Here is a 21408-nt window from a genome sequence, read left to right on the forward strand (position 1 = left end):
CAATATGTCCAAAGTATGAGAGACGAAGTTTAGCCATCCTGGCCTCCAATGAGCACTCCGGCTATACTTCTTCCAGTATAGCTCTGTTTGTTCTTTTGGCAGCCCATGGCACTTTCAATATTCTCCTCTAACACCACAACTCAAAAGCATCAATTCTTCTACAGTTTTCCTTATTCACTGTCTCCCTCAAATAATAAAATACCTAGAAATAAACCTAACCAAGGATCTAAAAAGGTCCACACAATAACTCACCAGCTGCTCCTCAGAAACCCTGCACAGTTTTGCTTTGAGAAGGAACCAACTTGAGGGCACTTAACAACAACAAGAGACTATATATATGGAAGAACATTCCATGATCACTGTGAAAATGTTAATACTACCTACAGTGATCTATAGATACAAGGTAATACCAATGAAATGCCAACAATATTCTTTACTAAAATGTGAACGCTAAGGAGCAACCTTATATGGAAAGGAAGGATGTCTTAAACAGCAAAAAGAACACTGAAGAATAACAAAGCAGGAGGCCTTATATTTCCTGATCTCAAAAGATACTATATAGTCATAGTAATCAAAATGGCCTGGTACTAGTTCAGTGAAAGACACACAGGCCAGTGGAACAGAAGTGATAACCCAGAAATAAATCCAACCATCTATGAGTAACTGATCTTTGACAGAGGGTCAAACTCCATTGAATGGGGAAGAAACAGTCTCTTTAAAAAATGGTTCTTGCACAAAACTATATGTAGAAAAATTAAACTGGATTCATATATCACACCATATATTTTGACAAAGTGACAGCATCAATAGACTCAAGCGTGGCAACAATTGTGAGGTTGGCCCAGGACCGGGCAGTGTTTTGTTCTGTTGTGCATAGGGTCACTTATGAGTTGGTACTGACTCGATGGCACCTAACAACAACCACCATATACAAAATCTAACTTAAAATGGATCACAAAACTTTTAGATCTAATAATAATAATAATAATAAAAGACTATCAAACACAATTATAAATCTACAAACAGCAAAAGACAAATGAGATAACTGGGTCCTCATAAAAATAAATACATTCTTCAAAAGAGTAAAAACAACCTACAGATTGGAATAACATCTTTAAGAATGACATTTCTGAAAAGAGTTTAAATTCTAAATATGTAGAAAACTTCAGCAATTCAACAACATAAAGACAAACAACCCAATTTTAAAAACAGACAAAGGGCATGAACAGATACTTCAGCAAAGAGGACATTTACATAGCCAGTTGTTGTTGTTTAAGTGCCATTGAGACGGTTCTGACTCATAGTGACCCTGTATAAAGTTTCCAAGGAGCAGCTGGTAGGTTTGAACTGCTGACTTTGTGGTTCATAGTCCACTGCTCATCCTATAGTGCCATACGTGGCCAGCAAACACGTGAAAAAAAATGTTTGTGATCATTAACCATTGCTGTCGCTGTTCTTAACTACCATTGAGTCTGTTTAGACTCACATATACCTCGTATAGGGTTTCCAAGTGGCTGGTGGGTTTCAACCACGGATCTTGAGGTTAGCAGTCCAGTGCTTATCCTACAATGCCACAAAGAGATACCATCTCAACTTTGCTGAAATGGCACTGACAAAATTAAAACAGAGAACAAATTAATGCTGGCAAGGAAGTGGGGAGATTGGAACCTTTATTCACTACTGATGCGATTGCAAAACAGTACAACCACTGTGGAAAGTGGAAAGGGGCTTCCATTTTTACATGAACTTTTTGAAGCCCCCTCATTTTAGGTCAGTTGACCAAGTAGTTCTTTTAAAACTATGATACTAAGCCTTCTATCCCAGAAAATTAAACTCATGAGGTATTTGGTTACGTCTAAGAAGTATCTGTAACAGTGCCCCCTGAGGTTTATTATGTATCTGAATATATATTCATACACACACATATATGTATATATACACATATACATAGATAAATCTGTATATGCATTCCTATGTACACATATATATATATGCCCATACACATATGGGGATATTTCAAAAAGTATTGCTACTAGTGATCCAGTTCAAACATCCATGGATTTATTCAAACATAGTGTTCAAACATCTCTCTGTGATCAGCGGATGGCTATATACAAGTTCCTCAGTAATACACTTGTCTTAGTCTCATTGTTGTTGTTAAGTGCCATCGAGTCAGTTCCAACCCTTAGCGACCGTGTATAGGGTTTCTGAGGAGCAAATGGTGAGCTTGAACCGCCAACCTTGCAGTTCAACGGCTTTGCAGTCTGGTGCATTAACCCACAGCGCCATACCAGGACTCCTCTTAGTCTCATTAGAGTGCCATTTAAAAAGGTCCAATCAAAACAGGGGCTTCCAAAGGACCTGCTGGGCCAGTTAAATTTAAGGCAGACAGGTAAGCTCAGAAAGTTATGTTGACTATTTTTATGGATTCCCAAGAAGTAATCTTGATACATTTTCTCAAAGGATAAAGGATGACCACAGGAGCTGATTATGAAGAAGCTTTCAGAGAAATGAAAAACTGCATCAGAGAGAAAAAGACCAGGAAAGTTGCACCAAGGAATTTTTTTCCATCATGACAATGCACCTGCTCATTCATCAAGGGAAGCGAGGGCTGTCCTATGAAAATTTCAATGGAAAATCTTAACCCATCCACCCGACAGCCCTGAGCTTGCCCTTTCAAACTTCTTTTTGTTCCCAAAGCTCAAAGAACACTGAAAAGGAACATGATTTGAGTCCCTCAAGGATACCAAAACTACTGTTTTGACATTGTGTGATTCAAAGACTGCAAAATTCTTTGGGAAGATGTATTGAACCACCATCTTCAGAAGTACATAGACCTAAATGGAAGATATACTGACAAACAATAACTTCAAATTTTGATATTTTTGTTTATGAAAGTGTTCTATGAAAGATTTTTGTAGCAATACTTTCTGATTTGCCCTTGTATATATGTTTAAAGTGCAATAATGGCAAAAGAATGAAAGTATGACATCAATGACTCAATAGATAGAATAAAGAAGCAGAAGTTAGAAGGGTACGAAACTGAAATTGTAGAGTTAAAAGGTACAAGTAAAATGAGAAATTCACTGGAGGGTTTAATATCAGACCTGAGCTGACAGAGTTAAGACAATGAACTTAGTGCAATCAAGTCAGTTCTGACTCAGAAACCCTATGGTGAACTTGAACCGCTGACTTTGTGGTTCAAACCAACTATGCAGTTCAGCACATTAACCCACAGCACCACATCAGGATAGATTAATAGTGATTACATAATCTGAATAAAACAATGAAAAAATACTGTGTGTCACTCCATGGCACACCAAGGAGCTCTGGTAGCATAGTGTTTACGAGTCAGACTAATAATCTCATGTAAGCAGTTCAAAACTACAAGCAGTTCCATGGGAGAAAGATGAGGCTTTCTGCTCCTGTAAAAATTCACAGCCTCAGAAACACTATACAGGGTCACTATGAGTTGGAACTGACTCCACGGCATATAACCACCACCAATGCTGTTGTTGTTTGTTGTTAAGTACCATGAAGTTGGTTCCGATTCATAGTGACCCTGCACAGAATTTCTGAGGCTCAAATCTTTACAGGAACAGAAAGCCTCATCTTTCTCCTGCAGAACAGCTGGTAGTTTCAAACTGCCGACCTTGAGGTTAGCAGCCCGATTCGTAACCACTTTGCTACCAGAGCACCACCACCAATGGCACACCAAAATATGCTTAATGCGAATTACAGAAAGAAAGAGTAGAAAGGAAATATACAAAACACATTTGAAAAAATAATGGCTAAAAAAATACTGAAATTTGATAGAAATTATAAACATAAACAGATCCATACCTAAATCAACCAAATTGTTCAAAGTCCAGAAGAAAACAATTAAAGGAAGAAAAGTAAAATGACACATGCCATGTTGAAGAACCACATGAAGTGATACAGCTAAAGTGTGTGGGAGAAAAACATAACAAGCCCATTAAACAAGAATTCTATATCTAGCAAAACAAGCTTTCATACATGAAGCTGAAATACATACTAAACGAATCCCTTGCTAGCAGATTTACCTTACAGTAATTACTAAAAGGAAATCCTTCAGTCTGAAGGAAATAACACCAAATGATAAATGCAATACACAAAGAATAAGAAGCACCATTAAGATAATTATGCTGTTTTTGTTGAAGTGCTGTTGAGTTGATTCCAACCCATAACGACCCTGTATTGGGATTCCAAGGATCGGCTGGTGAGCTTGAATTGCCAACATTGTGGTTTACACTGACCTTGCAGTCTACCGCATTAACCCGCAGCGCCACACCAGGAAAAAGAAAGTATAAACAAAATTTTTTCTGCTTTCTTTTTTTAATAGAAGTAAAAGATAATCATTTAAAACGGGAAATATAAAACTGAATTGCATGGTTTTTAACATATAAATACTTGTTATATTAAATTATAGGAGTACTGGTGTGATTCTGTAAGATAACCATAACGTTGGCAGTTCAAACCCACCAGCAGCTCCTCGGAAATCATATACAAGATTGCTATGAGTCAGAACCGACTTGATGGCACTTAACAACAACAACATATACAACTATAATAACACAAAAGTGGGGGAAGAATAGAGCTATACCGGAATAAAGTTTTCATATTTTGCTGGATTTAATTTAGTACTAATATGATGTAGAGCACAAACTAAGAAATGACTCATAAAAACTTTGTTTTAAATGTTGTTGTTGTTTGCCATCAAGTCAGTTCCAACTCACAGTGACACTTTAAACCTGGAATTGAACCCACCCCTGGGGTTTATCAAATAGGCCAAAAAGTTAAGTAACATCACCAGAGAAGAACATTCTCCTCAGTATATAATCAACCATAGTTGATCAAAAGGGCAGCATTTGTCCAACAACAAAGCTTAGAAGGCAGGAAGGGACAGAAAGAAAGAGTAATGGAAATGGGGAACTCAGGAAGGAAGTCGGAAGAGTACTGCTACACTTAGGGGGCTTGCAACCAATGCCACAAAATGAAATGTGTATAAATTGTTGAGTGGAAAAATACTTTGCTTTTGTAAACCTTCAACCAAACTATGACAAAAAGTAAACACACACACACACACACACACAAATCCTTCAATTTTAGTACATTCCTATCAAATGTTCTTAACAGTAAAACCACATATGTTGCTAAATTTCAGTTAAGCAATTAATTTATAAAAGATGGTATTTTATCCCAATATAAATCTTTACATTCTATTAGTTCACAGCATTTCTAAGATAAATTCCTTTCATATCTTTCTTAATTCAAGCTAACTTCATTTACTCTTTATCATCAAAATACATTTTGAAAGTCAAAGTAATTTTAACATAATACAGTATTCTACCATTTAAACACTTTAAAGGACATCTCCCCGCCCCCCCCCCCTTTTTTTTTATTTCTCCTTGCCATTCAGACGCACTTTCAAGACACTTGACAACCATGTATTCGGACAACACTAAACATTTTAGGGAGTATGTTAACAAAGCCAGATCAATAAACATGGCACTAGAAGTAATTCAAATCTGATCAAATACTTTAAGCACAAATCAGGGGAAAAAATCATACCAATATAATTCTGTGAAAAAAACTAATGGGGTGAAGGAATACTGTGAATAATATGCAAGTCACTTCTTCATATTTTACTTCAGTTTCATTTTGAACACAAGAGAAAAGGCGCAAGCACGTCTCCAGTTACCTGTTGTATAAGACTGCTGAGTGGCCAAATCTGTTGACATCATGGTAGAGATCAGGTCTGGGAAGTACTGACCAGCGGTCACAAGCTAGGAGCAAGAACAACACACTTCAGAAGGGACTGCCATAATCAATAAGAATGGGTTTTCCTTGGGAAAAATATTGCAACAAATACAACCCTCAGAAAATAGGTCTTTCTTAATTTTCTTAGCCATATCATTATCTCTAAGGTAATATGAAGCTACAGCCAAGCAGCAGGACATGGAGAAAGGCAAGACTGTGTAGCAATTCACTCCAAATGGTAATTGCATTCAACTTTGATAGCTTCTATATCACTGACCCTGGTGGCTAGCCATTTTGCCCACTAGAAAGTTTTTTAACTGAAAGCAAAATTTACCTATTTATAACATTTAGGTACATAAAACACGTGGACTTCAAAACTATTTTTCCATTCTTTATATTACTTTGCCCAAACTTAGCTAAAATACAATATAGGAAGAAGTTAATATTATAAAAATTCAAACTTTAGTCACTTTAAAGTTCTTTCCTAGAGCCCCTGTTGTCGTTGCTGTGTGTCATTGAGTTGATTCCTACTTATAGTGATCCTACAAGACAGAGCAGAACTGCCCTCATAGGGTTCCTAGGCTGTAATCTTTATAGGAGCCGACTGTGAAGCTTTTTCTCCCAGTGAATGGGTTCAAACTGCAATCTTTCAGCTAACAGCCTAGCACTTAATTATGTGCACCACCAGGACTTTCTGAGTCCCCTAGACCTAATTTTCCTTTGCTCTGACCCATGCTGGCACCATCAACCTTATACTATGAAACCCTCAGATACTCACTCACATTTGCTTATAGAAATCTTCTTCTACTGCATTAAGACCCCCTTTTTTTTTCCCCATAGACAAGTTTTATGAGTAAAACAGCCAGCATTCATTGTGTATACTTCTTACCTTATTCTGTTCCTCTACTTCTATTTCCAGCCTTGGTAAAAAGGTACCATGGCCCACACAAGATAACCTCAGAGTAAGGATACTCTCCTCTCATTCAAAACACATACCAGAGAATCCTCAAGTTCCTGGCACTTCTCAAACCTGTTTATCTGTTTGTTCTCACTGTCACTTCCATATCACCTCAGCAGGACTTCAACAACAACTTCTTAACTATGGTCTTACCCCTTCCAAATCACTCACAACAATGCCACTAAGGAGGTTTTCCTAAGACACAAATACGATTTGGTTACTGCCTCTGTTGTTGTTAAGTGCCATCAGTTCCCACTCATAGCAACTCTGTAGTACGGGGTTTCCAAGGAGGAGCTGGTGAGATTGAACACCGAGCTTGCTGATCCTACACCAAGACTCCCTCTGTAAGTTTCTTAAATAAGCCCACACTCCTCCCTAGGCCCTCTAGATCTGAAAGATCTGATAGCTGTTTGCTCCTCTAGTTACACTTCAGGCCACTCCTCCCAAATGGTGCCACTATTCTACAGCCAAAATTAATTATTCATTTGATGGCAGTGGGTTTGGTTTTGGGTCCCAAATATGTGCCCACGATTTCTATTCACCTATTATCTCTGCACATGGTCTTCCTCTGCCTGGGAAGTTGTAGCTAACTGATATCTCAGTATTCCACAGGGCCCAGTTTGGGTGGTCCCGTCTAAGAAAGACTTTCAGGATCATCATCCTCTTCCCTACATGAGTTAAATGGTGCTCAGAGATGTTCTTATAGATTCCTCTCAGAGCCTGTAACACTCTTAACTGCAGTTATAATTTCTGCTCATTTCCTTGCCTCTCCCACAATGAGGCCAAATGCTGTAACTTACTCATCTTACAAAGTTGGTACGATGGGTACAAGCTCAGGGCTGGTTGACACATCAATGTCTGTTAAAAATGAACATGGGATATTTATCTGAGGGAAGAGTGAGCATTTTTCTACGAACAAATACTGCCCTCTTCTGGCAAGGTAGATTACTACACCAAAATGGTCTTTTAATTTAAAGCCAAACTTGTTGTTAAGTACCATGGAGTTGGTTTCGAAGCCAAAGTAGACATCATAAAATATGTGTGAAACCAGTTTTCTAGGGAATAAAATAAGCAACGTTTTGAATAGCACAATGCTGGCAGTTACACTACTATGGAAAACATTTCTAACAAGAAAAGCCTAGTCACCCCAACTCATCCTCAAAGACTAATATTCAGCAATCAAAGGGAGTGACTTCAAGGAGAATTTAATGTGTAAGTAATGCTTTTAAACAGAAGTACAACATTACTCAAATAAGTTTTTAAATAAACATTCAGACTGCTTTCAAACTGCCAGACCATTTTGAATCAGTGCTATTTTCAGGTGTTCTTTGTTGTTGTTGTATGTAAATGAACAGATTCTTGAAGCCAAAATGGCTTTGGAAAACTTACCAATGTCATATGCCATGAAGTCTGAAGAGAAGCACTTGGCACCATGGCTCATAGATGTGTCATTGTGTGTGTTTCCGCCAAACACCAGCATGGTCCCACTCACTATCACAGCTGTGTGTAAGTAACGGAAAAATCGGCTGTCCTTAAGAATGGTCCTTTTGAGTTTATTTAAAAATAATAAACACAAAGTTAGTTTTTTAGAATACTTATTATCCTTCTGCTAATACAAAGATAACCATTTTGTTAACCTTAGATCTATATGTTTAAATACATATACAAAATCTTAAAGACCTGTAAGAATTTTGCCAAACTATATTAACAGCCTTAAAATGCCCATATCCTGTGATTCTATAATTTCAAAATTTGGGCAGGAGTCAAGTGAAGTTCAATCAAAAGCTTATCACAATGCTTCATTAATAAGTTAAAAGCTAGAAACAAAACATAGAACATAGTATTATCCACAGGACAGAGCACTGAATAGCTACTAAATAATGATTATTATTATTTTATAAAGAGATCGAATGTAAAATGGTATCCAAAGCAGGGTCTCAAATATGTGAGGAAGTACGAAAAGAAACAGAAGAAACCATTACTCTATAATTTACATGTTCTCACAATTCAAATTGGCCTCTTGTTTAAATTAGTATGTTTTAACATTTTAGGCAACTATATAATTCATAAGAGATGTGTATCTATTAAGTACTGACATACCACCTTGTTTGGTGATTTCAATGGAATGGTACTGGTTACTGATTCCAATGACGTCACTTTGATCATCAGTAAAAAGGCTGACAAGCAGATATGTTCTGCTTAATTATAAATGTATGCACAAATTTAGCGAGCTAGAAGGAATTCCTTACAATGCTGAAAAGCTGAACTTCTACAGTGCTAAATTCTGTTAAGTGCCATCATGTCAGTTCTGACTCATAGCAATCCTGTATAGCTAGGGTTTCCTAAGAGTGGCTTGTAGATTTGAATCACCAACTTTGTAGTTAGCAGGCCAGTGCTTATCCTACAGTAACATACAATGTTGCTAAATATATAAAAACTGAAAACCAGTCAAAAAACACTAAGAATTTTCTAATCAACCTACTACAGAATAATTCAATAGAATATTAGCTAAACAGAATTACCTGGCAGGCTTGAAAATAAAACAGATAGCAGCACAGTATTCTCCCAATAACTGCCTCTATAGAACTCATCCTTTAAAGAGAAAACTCAAAAAAAAGGTTCACCTACCACATTTGGGTTTCCACATTGTATCTATAGAGATCATCTGCAAGCCGGTATTTATTGGCACTGAAAGCCTTGTATCCTCCATGAACATACAGGGCTCTGGTCCTGTTGTCGTAAACACTGCTATGACCATAACCCCCTTGTACAAGGGCACCCCGTGTGTGTATTATACTCCATGTGTTCTTACCTAGAATGGAAAAAAAATAGTTCAAAGCAAATGTTACAGGCTCCTCGCCTCTAGTAATTTAAAATCCAATAGTCTTCTTCTTGTTTTTAGCTGGTGAGCTTGAACCACTGACCTTGCAGTACAAACCAATTTTATAGTCCATCTCATTAACCTGCAGCATCACACCAGAATTTAGGAGACTTGATACATATAAATTTCTTTTATTTATTTTTATTTTTAAAGGAAGGTCACCTAAAATTAATAACAAAGCCAGGTGGCTAAACTCTAAACTGTTAAATGTTCCCATGTTAATTTTCCCTAGGGAAAGAATTAACCTAAATTTAAAAGACTCAGATTCCCCTCAAATTAAATCTTATTTCCCCATGACATCTGGTAGCAAATAAACAAATATAGATTAAAATAATAATAATAATAAGCTTATCAAAGTAATTTTTCTTATTTCTCTCTTAAAACAACAGACAAAAACTGTTACTCTTATAAATTCTATAGACTGATATATTGATATGTTTATATCGGTCTATAAAATTTGTGTTGTTGTTAAGTGCCACTCAGTCAGTTCTAACCCGTAGCAACCCTGTACAGGGTTTCTGAGGAGTGATTGGTGAGCTTAAACTGCAGACCTTGAGTTTCAATCCAACTTTGCAGTCCAGTATATTAATCCATAGCACCACACCAGGACTGTAGCGCTATGGATTAAGGCGTCAGAATGCAAAGCCATTTGAACTGCAAGGCTGGTAGTTCAAGCTCATCAGCCGCTCCTTGGAAATGACTCAGCAGCACTTACCAACCATAAATATATAACATATTTCTAAATAAATATAATACATATTTATTTAGACGAGTAACATAGACCTATATGAATATATGAAGTCCTGGTGTGGTGCTGTGGGTTAATATACTGGACTGCAAGGTCACTTTGAAACCACATTTCAGCAGTTGAAGTTGCCCAGCTGCTCACTGGAAACCCTATACAGGGTTACTATGGGTCAGAACCAACTAGATGGCACTAACAACAAAAATAGGTACATGTAGGAGCTCTGGTAGCTACGAGTCACTCTGCTACCAGTGGTTCTGTGGAAGAAAGATAAGGTTATCTGCTCCCGTAAAGATTTACAGCCTCAGATACCCTATGGAGGGTCACTATGAATCAGAACCCACTCCATGGCACACTGACACTACCACCACCACCACACCAATGTTAACTGAGTTTCAAGGTAAGTACTGAATCCAGGTTAGGCTGAACCTTGTTAAACAGAAATGGCAATAAAGGTAAAAGTTTCAACTCTGACATTCAAAAAACATACACTGGAAAAAACATACCTACCCAAGTCATATTCCTGCACATTGCTTATGTATCCATAGAGAGGACAGTGACCAAAGATGACCAGCATGACCACTCGGCCAGCTTTCAATGTCACAATGTGTGCTGAGTGCCCAACCACTGCATACTGCTCCTTTGCTTTCGGGGTCAACAACACCCATGATTCATTATGAATATGAAACACTCTCAATTCATTGGTCACATTCCCTGTTGAATCAATTTTTCCTCCATACATATAAATTTTATCCTAGGAAAAAATGTAAACAAAATTCTAGAAAACAATGAAAAGATCTGAGAGCAGAAAAGGATCAATTCAAAATTTCAGTATTAGTCTTATTTTAAGAAGTATTAGTGAAATGCATCTTTCAGTGAATTACTAGAAAAGAATGGAGACAGGAACAAAATAAAATTAATCTTTATCATATTTATTAACACTTAGCCACTTTCTTGGACTTTCTCACCTGAGATCTTTCACAACACCATAATCATAACATCCCAGTACAATGTAAATCCATTACAATCTCTTGGGTAAAATAGTTACAATTTTAATATGTATGTATTTATAATTTAGTAAATTATAACTCCACCCAAAGCAGAAAGTATTCCCCAATTAAAAGCTAACAATGAACAGTTTTTCAAATGTAAGATACAATAAAATAACTAAGAAATGAGTATTTTACTTAGTACAAGATGGAGATGCATTACCTTGTATAATGCCAAAGAATGACCATATCGAACAACCACATTGTTCACAGAATGGTTCAGTGTAAGCCACTCCCTAGAATCAAGGTCATACCTACAAAACAAACAAGTCATATTTTGAATAAAATGGTAAAAATAGAACATTTTATACTCTTACTTGTGATATAATATAGTTTAGAGCTATTAATTAAATCTGTCTTGGAGCTTATCTGTCACCTTGGAGGAAAAAACCTAACATCTGGGCCCACTGAGCATGTGAGAATTCAGGAAGCAGGACTGAAATGCTTGAAAAAGAAAGAAATAAAATTTACTGAAAGTTTCTAAAAATTCCTGAAAACCTCTTCTATATACATTCTAAATCCCATCATGTGAAGGTTGCATTATACTCAAAGCACATAAAACTTTTATTTATTATGATAATTCTTTCTTTTAATCATGTAAAACTGAAGGTAAGTACTGAAAAGGTGATGATTTAAAAAAAAAAAAAGACCAACCTAATTTTTCCTCCCCCGCTTTTCTTTTGGCTTAAAAAAAAAAAAAAAAAAAAATCATATTTTTAACAAAGCTGGAATATCACTATCATGTTTCAATTATGAGTATACTAAAAGGCCTGTGAAGTACAAAAAATACCAAAAAGAAAGTAACTTAAAATCTCACCACAGCATTAGTCACATTTATCATCTTAGAGTAATCACTTTTAGTTTATTTTTCAGGAAAATATCACTATTGGTATTACAAAAATCATACATGGTCATTATAGTCTATAACCAATGGAAAAAAATAATTCAGGACTAAATGTTTTTTAAATGACCACACAGGAACTCCATCTAGGATTCAGTGTTACCATCTCATCCCTTACTCATCCATGACATGAAGTCTGTGGTTGGCAAGAGACCCCAGAATTCTCTCCTCTTTGGGTCTGGCACTTGATGTGTTGTATTTCATTTTCTCCATGTGTGAAATTGAATTCACCTTCATGGTCCAATTTTCAGTCAAGTGGTACATAAGTATATAAGGAAAATAACTAGTAAAGTATGCTAACCATGAAATAGTCAATCATTCAAGATCAAAAGGGCAACATTTACCTAAGTGCAAAGTTCAGAAGGGTTGGGAAAGAAGGTGGAATGGAAATCAGAACCACAGGGAAGAAGTGGTATAACTGTTGTTGCATGGATGGGATTGCAATCATTGAGATGAAACAAAATGTGTGATTTGCTGAATGTATAAAATTGATGATCTGTTCTGTAAACCTTTAATTCACAATAAAAAGTTTTTTTTTTAAAAAGACCACACATTAAAATATCACTGTTGTTGTTGTTGTTGTTAAGTGCCGTTGAGTCGGGTCCGACCCATAGCGACCCTGTACAGGGTTTCCGAGGGTGTAAATCTTTACGGGAGTAGAAAGCCTCATCTTTCTCCCGCGGAGCAGCTGGTAGTTTCGAACCGCTGACCTTAAGGTTCGCAGCCCGATTCGTAACCACTACGCTACCAGAGCTAAGTAAATATTATTCCAACATTTCTTTGTACATTCAAGTGGACTTCAAAATTCCATTACTCTTCTATTCCATTTGCTTTTGAAACCTCCTCTTATAAACAGATAATAATTCAATGTTTATGTTTCTTTAGGTCAGTATTTGTTTCTTTTCTACAAAATTTTCCCAAAGCAGTTCCTCAAAGTTGATAAAAACATTAGATGTAATTAAATAAGAAGGATGACAGGAAGCGGCAGCAAGATGGTGGACTAAGCAGAAAGGCTATATGGACCTTTTACTACAAAGACACGGATAACTAAATGAAGCAGATGCAGATGTAATCCTGGAACCCTGAGCTTCAGATGAAGGAATAGAGAAGGGGACCGAATGCTTACTAGGAGAAAGCTGAACAGACATGGCAAAATAAGGAGAGACTGGTGATACAAGTGAGCAAAATCAGATCGTCGCAGCCAACTTCAGTTTTTGTGAGGCTTTCAGAGACAAGAAAACTTACCAGCATTGCACAAACATACCTGGTGACTCACAGAAACTAGCGGCGATTTTTTGCTTGTTCCCTACACTTCCCTGGTGACCAGAGACAAGGCTGGCTCTCATCCACATCCGCATCCCCAAGAAAGCTTCCACTCAACCTGTGGTGGAGCTGTGCAGAGGTGAGCACCATGGTTATGGATCCCACTGAAGGTGGGGGAAGCTGTCTGCATTGGCTGTTTGGGCAGGTCCTGCTCCAGATTTACAGATGGTCCCTACTAGGAGAAGCAGCTGAACAGATACACTTGGGGGGCAGGTAAAGGACACAGAAAAGAAACTACTGATCTTTGCCAGTGTCCAGGTCAATACTGTATGGTCACCTTGAACTTTCATGGCTGACTTTGAAGGCAAGAGGTCAGTAGGTGGTACAGGCATACTGATTATTGGTGGACAAAAAGGGGCAAAACATTTTTTTCTTTTCAAACATCATGAAAGACAAGAAGATAATCATTCAAGATGCTGATGAAGCCCAAACAGGGTAGACACCAAAAGAAAATCACCAAGAAATATCATAATCAAAGTCTCTAAAATCAAAGACAAGTAAAGAATCCTGAAAGCAGTCTGTGGAAAACAAGAAGTTACCTACAAAGGCGTAGCAATATAATTTTATAAAGCTCTAATTTTGCAGCAGAAACTATGCAGGCAAGAAGGCAATGGAGGGACATATACAAAACTCTGAAAGAAAAAAACTGCCAACCAAGAATTATATATCCACCAAAACTTTCTCTTAAATGCGATGGTGAAATTAGAATATTTCCAGATAAACCGAAATTAAAGGAGTTTGTCAAAACCAGACCAACTTTACAAATAATACTAAAGGGAGTCCTTTAGACTAAGAACCAACAACAGCAGACAACAAATGGAGATTGATATACACAGCAACACCACCCAGAATTCAATCCAGATATGGAAGTATCCAAAGCAAAACAAAAATGTAAAACATGGGAAAAGGGCATCAGAGTTATCAATTTATAATCAAGACCGCTACAAAGGAAAAAGCGGGAAAACTGTAGTTAAGAATTCCAAGTGATGAGGCAGTTAAATAGGTTTTATGATAAAACAAATTGTTTTAGACTGGGGAAGAAATTCATAAATTACAGGGTAACCTCAAAGAAAATTAATATGCCTTCATATCAAATTTTAAAAAGGGAAATCTATTAAGTTTTTGTAAATATTAAAACAATTTTTAAATGTTTTAATTGACAACAAAACACACAAACAAAATTAACTCAGCTCAGAAAAATGTGTGGAACAAAGAAAATAGAGCACCCATAAAAAAACACACAGCAAAGTGACTGTAGTCAATTCATATCTATCAATAATAACACTAAAAGTCAATGAATTAAGTACACCAGTCAAGAGACAAAGAGTAACAGAATGGATAGGAAAACAGAATCCTTCAATATGCTGTCTACAAGAGACACACCTTACACACAAAGACAAAAATATATTTAAAAATCAAAGAATAGGAAAAAATTTATCAAAAATGAGCAGGAGTGGCAATTTCAATCTCTGATAAAACAGACTTTAAAGCAAAAATGAGTATGAGCGATAAAGAAGGACATTATCTCATGATTAAAAAGTCAATTGAACAAGAGGAAATAACCATAATACATATCTATGCTCTCAATGAAAGACCCTCAAAATACATAAATCAAACTAATAGAACTGAAGAAAGAAATAGACAACTCTACAATAGCAGGTACATCACCACCACCACCACCAAAATAGCAGGATGTTTTCATACATCAGTTTCAATAAATGACAGAATAACTAGAAAGAAACTCAGCAGAGACACAGAAGAACTAAACAACACAACAAAACAATATGACATCATAGATTTAGACAGAGCACTCAAACAAACAACAGCACAATACACATTCTTTTCCAGTGCACATAGAACATTCTCCAGAAGAAGCCATATGGTAAGCCACAAAGCAAGACTCAATAAACTAAACAACATCAAAATATTGTGAAGCATCTTTTCAGATCACAATGCTAAAAAATTAGAAATCAACAACAGGAAGTTCAAGGAAACTACTGCATATACTTGGAAGTTGAATAACACCACACTTAAATAGAACTAAATAAAAAAGTTTCTTGACTTAAATGAGAATGAAAATACAACATATCAAAACCTTCAGAACACAGCAAAAGCAGTGTGTTTAGAAGGCAATTTATGGCAATAAATGCACATCTCCAAGAAGAGAGAACCAAAATCAATGCATTAACATAATATCCCTAACAATTAGAAAAAGAGCAGCAAAGTAAGCCAATAATCATCAGAAGAGAAGAAATAATAAAAATTTGAGTAGAAATAAATGAATTAGAAAACCAGAAAACAGATAAGAGGTTGTTTCTTTGAAAGGATTAATAAAATTTACAAACCACTGGAAAAATCTAACAAAAGAAAGAAAGAAGATGCAAATAACACTTAAGAAACTAATGGGTGACATCACAACAGAACCAATGAAAAGAGAAAGGGTAATAACAGAATACTGTGAAAAAAGTGTACTTAAAAAAATTTGAAAATCTAGAAGAAATGGATACATTTTTAGAAAAACACAATCTACCTACATTAATACAGAGTGAAGTAGAAAGCTTGAAAAGATCTATAATGAAAGAAAAAATTCATCAGGTAATTTTAAAACTCCCAACAAAAAAAAGTCCAGGTCCAGATGGCTTCACTGGTGAATTCTACCAAACATTCAGTGAAGAGTTGATATCAACTTTACCAGACTATTCCAGAATATAGAAAAGTATGGAAAACTCCAGAATATATTTTATGAAGTGAGCATAATCCTCATACCCAAACCAAGCAAAGTCAATACTTAAAAAAAAAAAAAAAAAGCAGAAGACTCCAATATCCCTCATGAACACAGATGCAAAATTCTCAACAAATCCTATCCAACAAAATTCAACAACATAAAAAAACAAAAAACAAAATCATGACCAAGTGATGCAAGGAAGATTCAATATTAGAAAAGTAATCAATGTAATACACCATATAAATAAAACAAAGGAAAGGAACCACATGATCATATTGATTGTTGCAGAAAAGACATTTGACAAAATCTAATATCCACTCCTGATAAAAACACTCAACAAAGTAGGAATTGAAGGGAAATTCCTCAATATAATTAAGAGCATATATACAAATCCAACAGCCAACATTTCCCTCAGTGGAAAGAAACTGAAAGTATTGCCTTTGCAAGCAAAAACCAGACAAGATGCCCTTTATCATACTGTGGAGTCGCAAGTTAACTTGGTGGACTGCAAAATCAGTTTGAACCACAAGGTCGGTGGTTCAAGCTCACCAGTAACTCCTTGGAAACCCTATACAGGGTTGCTATGAGTCAGAACTGACTCGACAGCACTTTACAACAGTCAGTATTGTGTTGGAAGTCTTAGTCGAGGTCTTAGCCAGAGCTATAAGGCAAGAAAGGGAAATTAAAGACATTTAAACTGGGAAAGAAGTAAAACTCTAAAAGATGATATGACCCTACACAAAGAAAATCACAGACTCAGCAAGAAAACTGTTGGAACTCATTAAGCAAAGTGGAAGGATACATGATCAATATACAAAATTCAGTTGGGTTCACATACATTAATAAAAACAGTTCTGAAAAGGAAATTAGGAAAACAATACCACTGTGGTGCTGCAGGATAATGCACTGAAACTCAAGGTTGGTTTGAACCACAAGGTTGGTGGTTCAAACTTACCAGATGCTCTTGGAAACCCTACACAGGGTCACTATGAGTTGGAACCTACTCGGCGGAACATAACAACAACCATCATTTACAATAGCTACCAAAACGATGATATACTTAGGAATAAATCTAAACAGAGAAACAAAAGACTTATACAAATAAAACTATAAAACACTCATACAAGAAACCAAAGGAGATGAACAAAAATGGAACAATGTACCATCATCATAGATAGGAAAACTAAACATTGTGAAATTGTAAACACTACCCAAAGCAATCTACAAATATAACACAATCCCAATTCAGATTCCAACATCTAACTTTATATGGAAAGGAAAGAGACCTCAGATAGCAAAGGATGCTTAAGAAGAACTAAGTTGGAGGTCTCTCACTCCCTTATCTCTATTAAACACTAATTAAAACACACTTATAGCTGGAGACAAAATAGATTTGGACCTCCTAAAATTAGACACCTATGAGCATCAAAAGATTTTACCAAAACTAGTAAAAAGGGAGCCATTAGATTGGGAAAAATTTTTTTGCAATGACATATCAAACAAGAGACTAGTATCTAAAAATTTATAGAAAACTACAATGCCTCTACAAGAAAAAGACAAGCAACCCAGTTAAAAAATGGGCATAAGACATGAACAGACACTTCATCAAAGAAGACATGCAGGCAGCCAACAAGCATATGAAGTAATATTCACAATCATAAGCCATTAGAGAGATGCAAAACAATGAGATGTCATCTCATACCAGCATCAATAGCAAAGTTCAAAATAATGTTGTTGTTGTTGTTAGGTGCCATTGAGTTGGTATGTGACCCTTTGCACAACAGAACGAATCCTGGGCCAACCTCACAATTGTTGCTACACTTGAGCCCATTGATGCTTCCACTTTGCCAATCCATCTTGCTGGGGGTTTTCCTCTTTTTCTCTGACCCTCTACCTTACCAAACATGATATCCTTCTCCAGTGACAGGTCCCTCCTGACAATATGTCTGAAGTAGAAGAGACGAAGTTTGGCCATCCTGGCCTCCAGGGAGCACTCTGGCTGCACTTCCAACACAGATCTGTTTGTTCTTTTGGCTGCCCATGGCACTTTTGATATTATCCTCCAACACCGTAACTCAAAAGCATCAATTCTTCTACAGTCTTCCTTATTCACTGTCCAACTTTCGCATGCATATGAAGTTATTGAAAATACCATGGCTTGGGTCAGGTGCACCTTAGTCCTCAAGCTCTTCAACTCTTCAAAAAGGTCTTGTGCAGCAGATTTGCCTAATGCATTATGTCGTTTGATTTCTTGACTGCTGCTTCCATGAGTGTTAATAGTTGAACCAAGAAGAATGAAGTCCTTGACAACTTCCATCTTTTCTCCATTGATAAGAATGTTGTTTATTGGTCCAGTGGTATGGATTTTTGTTTTCTCCAATCCTGATGCCACGCTTTTTTCATATAACCCAGCTTCTCAGATTATTTGCTCAGCATACAGGTTGAGTAAGTATGGTGAAAGAATACAACCCTGTCACACACTTCTCTTAATTTTTTTTTCCTCCAAAGTTATTCTTTGGCATGTATCTGTTTGTGCCATTAAAAAAAAAATGTTTTATTGTGAATCATGTGATAGTTTACATGTGAGAACATTAGCTTTACATTCATACTATCGTATATTGTTCACTGCCATGATTATAATCCCCACCATGCATCATCAAACAACCAAAGGGTATATACCCTACAAGCCTGTCCCTTGGTCATCAGCACACAGCCTCTCTCCCTCTCTGGGTCTAGAGTTCCCAGGCACTCTATCTCTCCACGTCATTGTCTCTGCCTCCATCTCTGGTGTCACTTTCTCTGGGTAGGGTCCCACACTCCACTCTTCTCCCTTGATGGTCCCAAGGACCTCCTCTCCTGGATTGCAAAATGAACCACTCCCCTCCTTTTGCTATAAAACATCTACTTTTACATTTCTAACCCCTATAGTCAGTCCTGATAGCAATTATTCACTATTGTACCACAACAGTCCTATGCCCATAACCTTTCATCAGCCCCACCCAGACAGATGAGATACTACTCAGTGGAGATTCTACCTTCCTCCGCACCCTCTGGATCTAGGCTCCCTCTTGAAAGCTTGTAAGCCAGTCACTTCTTGCCTTTGTAGCCTCCCCGTAACCCCAATTTTGGGTAGCCAATGTCCAAGTTGCCCATTCCTGTCTACCCTGTGTACTGAGGGGGTAGGAATGATCCTAGCTGTAAAGAATAGATGTAGGTCAAGTTTATCAAATTGTATCAGATTACTCTTTTTTTCCTCTTCTTTCTTCTTCTAGTTGAGTTCTGATCATCCAGCCATTGAAGCCAGGTCAAATGGGTATTATCTGCAAGTACGGGTGTTCTTGTTCATATCCCCTCGCTTCTTTTCAGCTGAACACTTTACTCTCCACTCTAGTCCTCGATCTTTCTTAATTTTAAACCATTCAGTGTTCCCATGTTCTGTTCAAACAACTGCCTCTTGGTTCATGTACAGATTCCTCATGAGCATAATTAAGTGTTCTGGAATACTCATATTTTGCAATGTTGTCCATAGCTTAAAATAGAAAACAACAATTGCTGGTGAGAGTGTGGAGATACTGGGACCCTCTCACATTGCTGCTTGGGCTGAAAAATGGTTCAACCACTGAGGAAAACGGCGTGGCACTTCCTCAGAAAGTTAGAAATAGAAATATATGATCCAGTAATCCCTTTACTTGTCATATATCCACAAGAAATAAGAGCCAGGAGATGAGTGGATATATGCAAACTGATGTGGATATACACACAGCACTATTCATAATACTAAAAGACGTAGATGGAGACAGCCTAAATTCCCATCAACAGAAGAGTGGATAAACAAACTTTGGTACATATACACAACAGAGTACTATGCAGCCTTTTAGAATAATGATGAATCTGGGAAACACCTCATAACATGGGTGAACCTGGAGGACATTATGTTGTTGTTGTTAAGTGCCGCTGAGTAGATTCTGACCCATAGCAACCCTGTATAGGGTTTCCAAGGAGCAGCTGGTGAGCTGCTGGTGACCCTACAGTTCAAATGACTTTGCAGTCTGACACATTAGTCCACAGTGCCACACCAGGACTCTGGAGGACATTATACTGAAATTAGTCCATCACAAAAGGATAAATATTGTATAAAGCCATTACTGTAAAAACTCAAGAAATGGTTTTCATACTAAACCATTCTTTCATGGTTATCAGAGGTGGGAGGGAAGAGAGAGAAATTCACTGGCTAGGGAGAAGACACACATGTTAAGTTGGGTGATAGGGAGGGCAATATGCAAGAAGGAGGAGGCTGGCAGAAGAACAGTGAAGGCAGGTGAAGAAACAGAAGTATGAAAGGGCTAAAGGGGACAGAGGTAAATAGTGCTATACACACAACCTTCGAACAACAGTATTCTGTGTGTTGCTACATGGACAAAGATACAGGCAGAATAGGTATGGGAGAAAGAGTGGGATATATATATATATATATATATCCCACTAAAATATAAGAGTTTGAAAGAGGATATGGGTAACCACAGGGAGGAAGTGGAACAACAGTTGTTGCATGGAGGGGATTGCAACCACTGAGATGAAACAAAGCATATGATTTGTTGAATGTAAAACTGATGATCTTGTCTATAAACCTTCACTCAATTCACAATTTAAAAAAAAAAGATGAAAACTCTTGTGATTCAATAGTGAATAATTGCTATCATGTCTGACTGTGAGTGGTGGAAATATAAAGGTGGACGTTTTGTAGCAAAAGGAAGGGAGTGGTTGATTTTGCAGTCCAGGAGCAGAGGTCCCTGGGACCATCAAGGGAGAAGAGCAGAGTGCAGTACCCTGTCCAGAGAAGCAGCAACACCAGAGAAGGAGGCAGAGACGATGACGCAGAGAGATGCAGCAGCTGAGGACTCTGGACTCAGGGAGGGAGAGGGGCTGTTTGCAATGGCTAGGGGACAGACTTGCAGGGTATACCCTTTGGTTGTTTGATGATGCATGGAAGGGACTGTAATCATTGCAATGAAATGTAATATTACAGAATGAATGTAAAGTTAATG

The 21408-nt window shown here is 37.1% G+C and overlaps 1 protein-coding gene across 1 annotated transcript in view; it reads right to left on the reverse strand.

Annotated features, from left to right (window-relative positions):
- Positions 1-21408, reverse strand: part of ATRN (attractin) — a 271410-nt gene that overhangs the window by 103295 nt on the left and 146707 nt on the right. The window contains exons 7-11 of the mRNA XM_006874825.1: positions 11578-11668; positions 10876-11119; positions 9368-9551; positions 8129-8283; positions 5723-5807 (exon numbers count right to left, since the gene is read on the reverse strand). Of these exons, the coding sequence (XP_006874887.1) occupies positions 5723-5807; positions 8129-8283; positions 9368-9551; positions 10876-11119; positions 11578-11668 (759 nt within the window). The remainder of the gene's footprint in view (positions 1-5722; positions 5808-8128; positions 8284-9367; positions 9552-10875; positions 11120-11577; positions 11669-21408) is intronic.

This window comes from Chrysochloris asiatica, unplaced genomic scaffold (assembly GCF_000296735.1).
Source record: "Chrysochloris asiatica unplaced genomic scaffold, ChrAsi1.0 scaffold00304, whole genome shotgun sequence".
Taxonomy (NCBI): Eukaryota; Metazoa; Chordata; class Mammalia; order Afrosoricida; family Chrysochloridae; genus Chrysochloris; species Chrysochloris asiatica.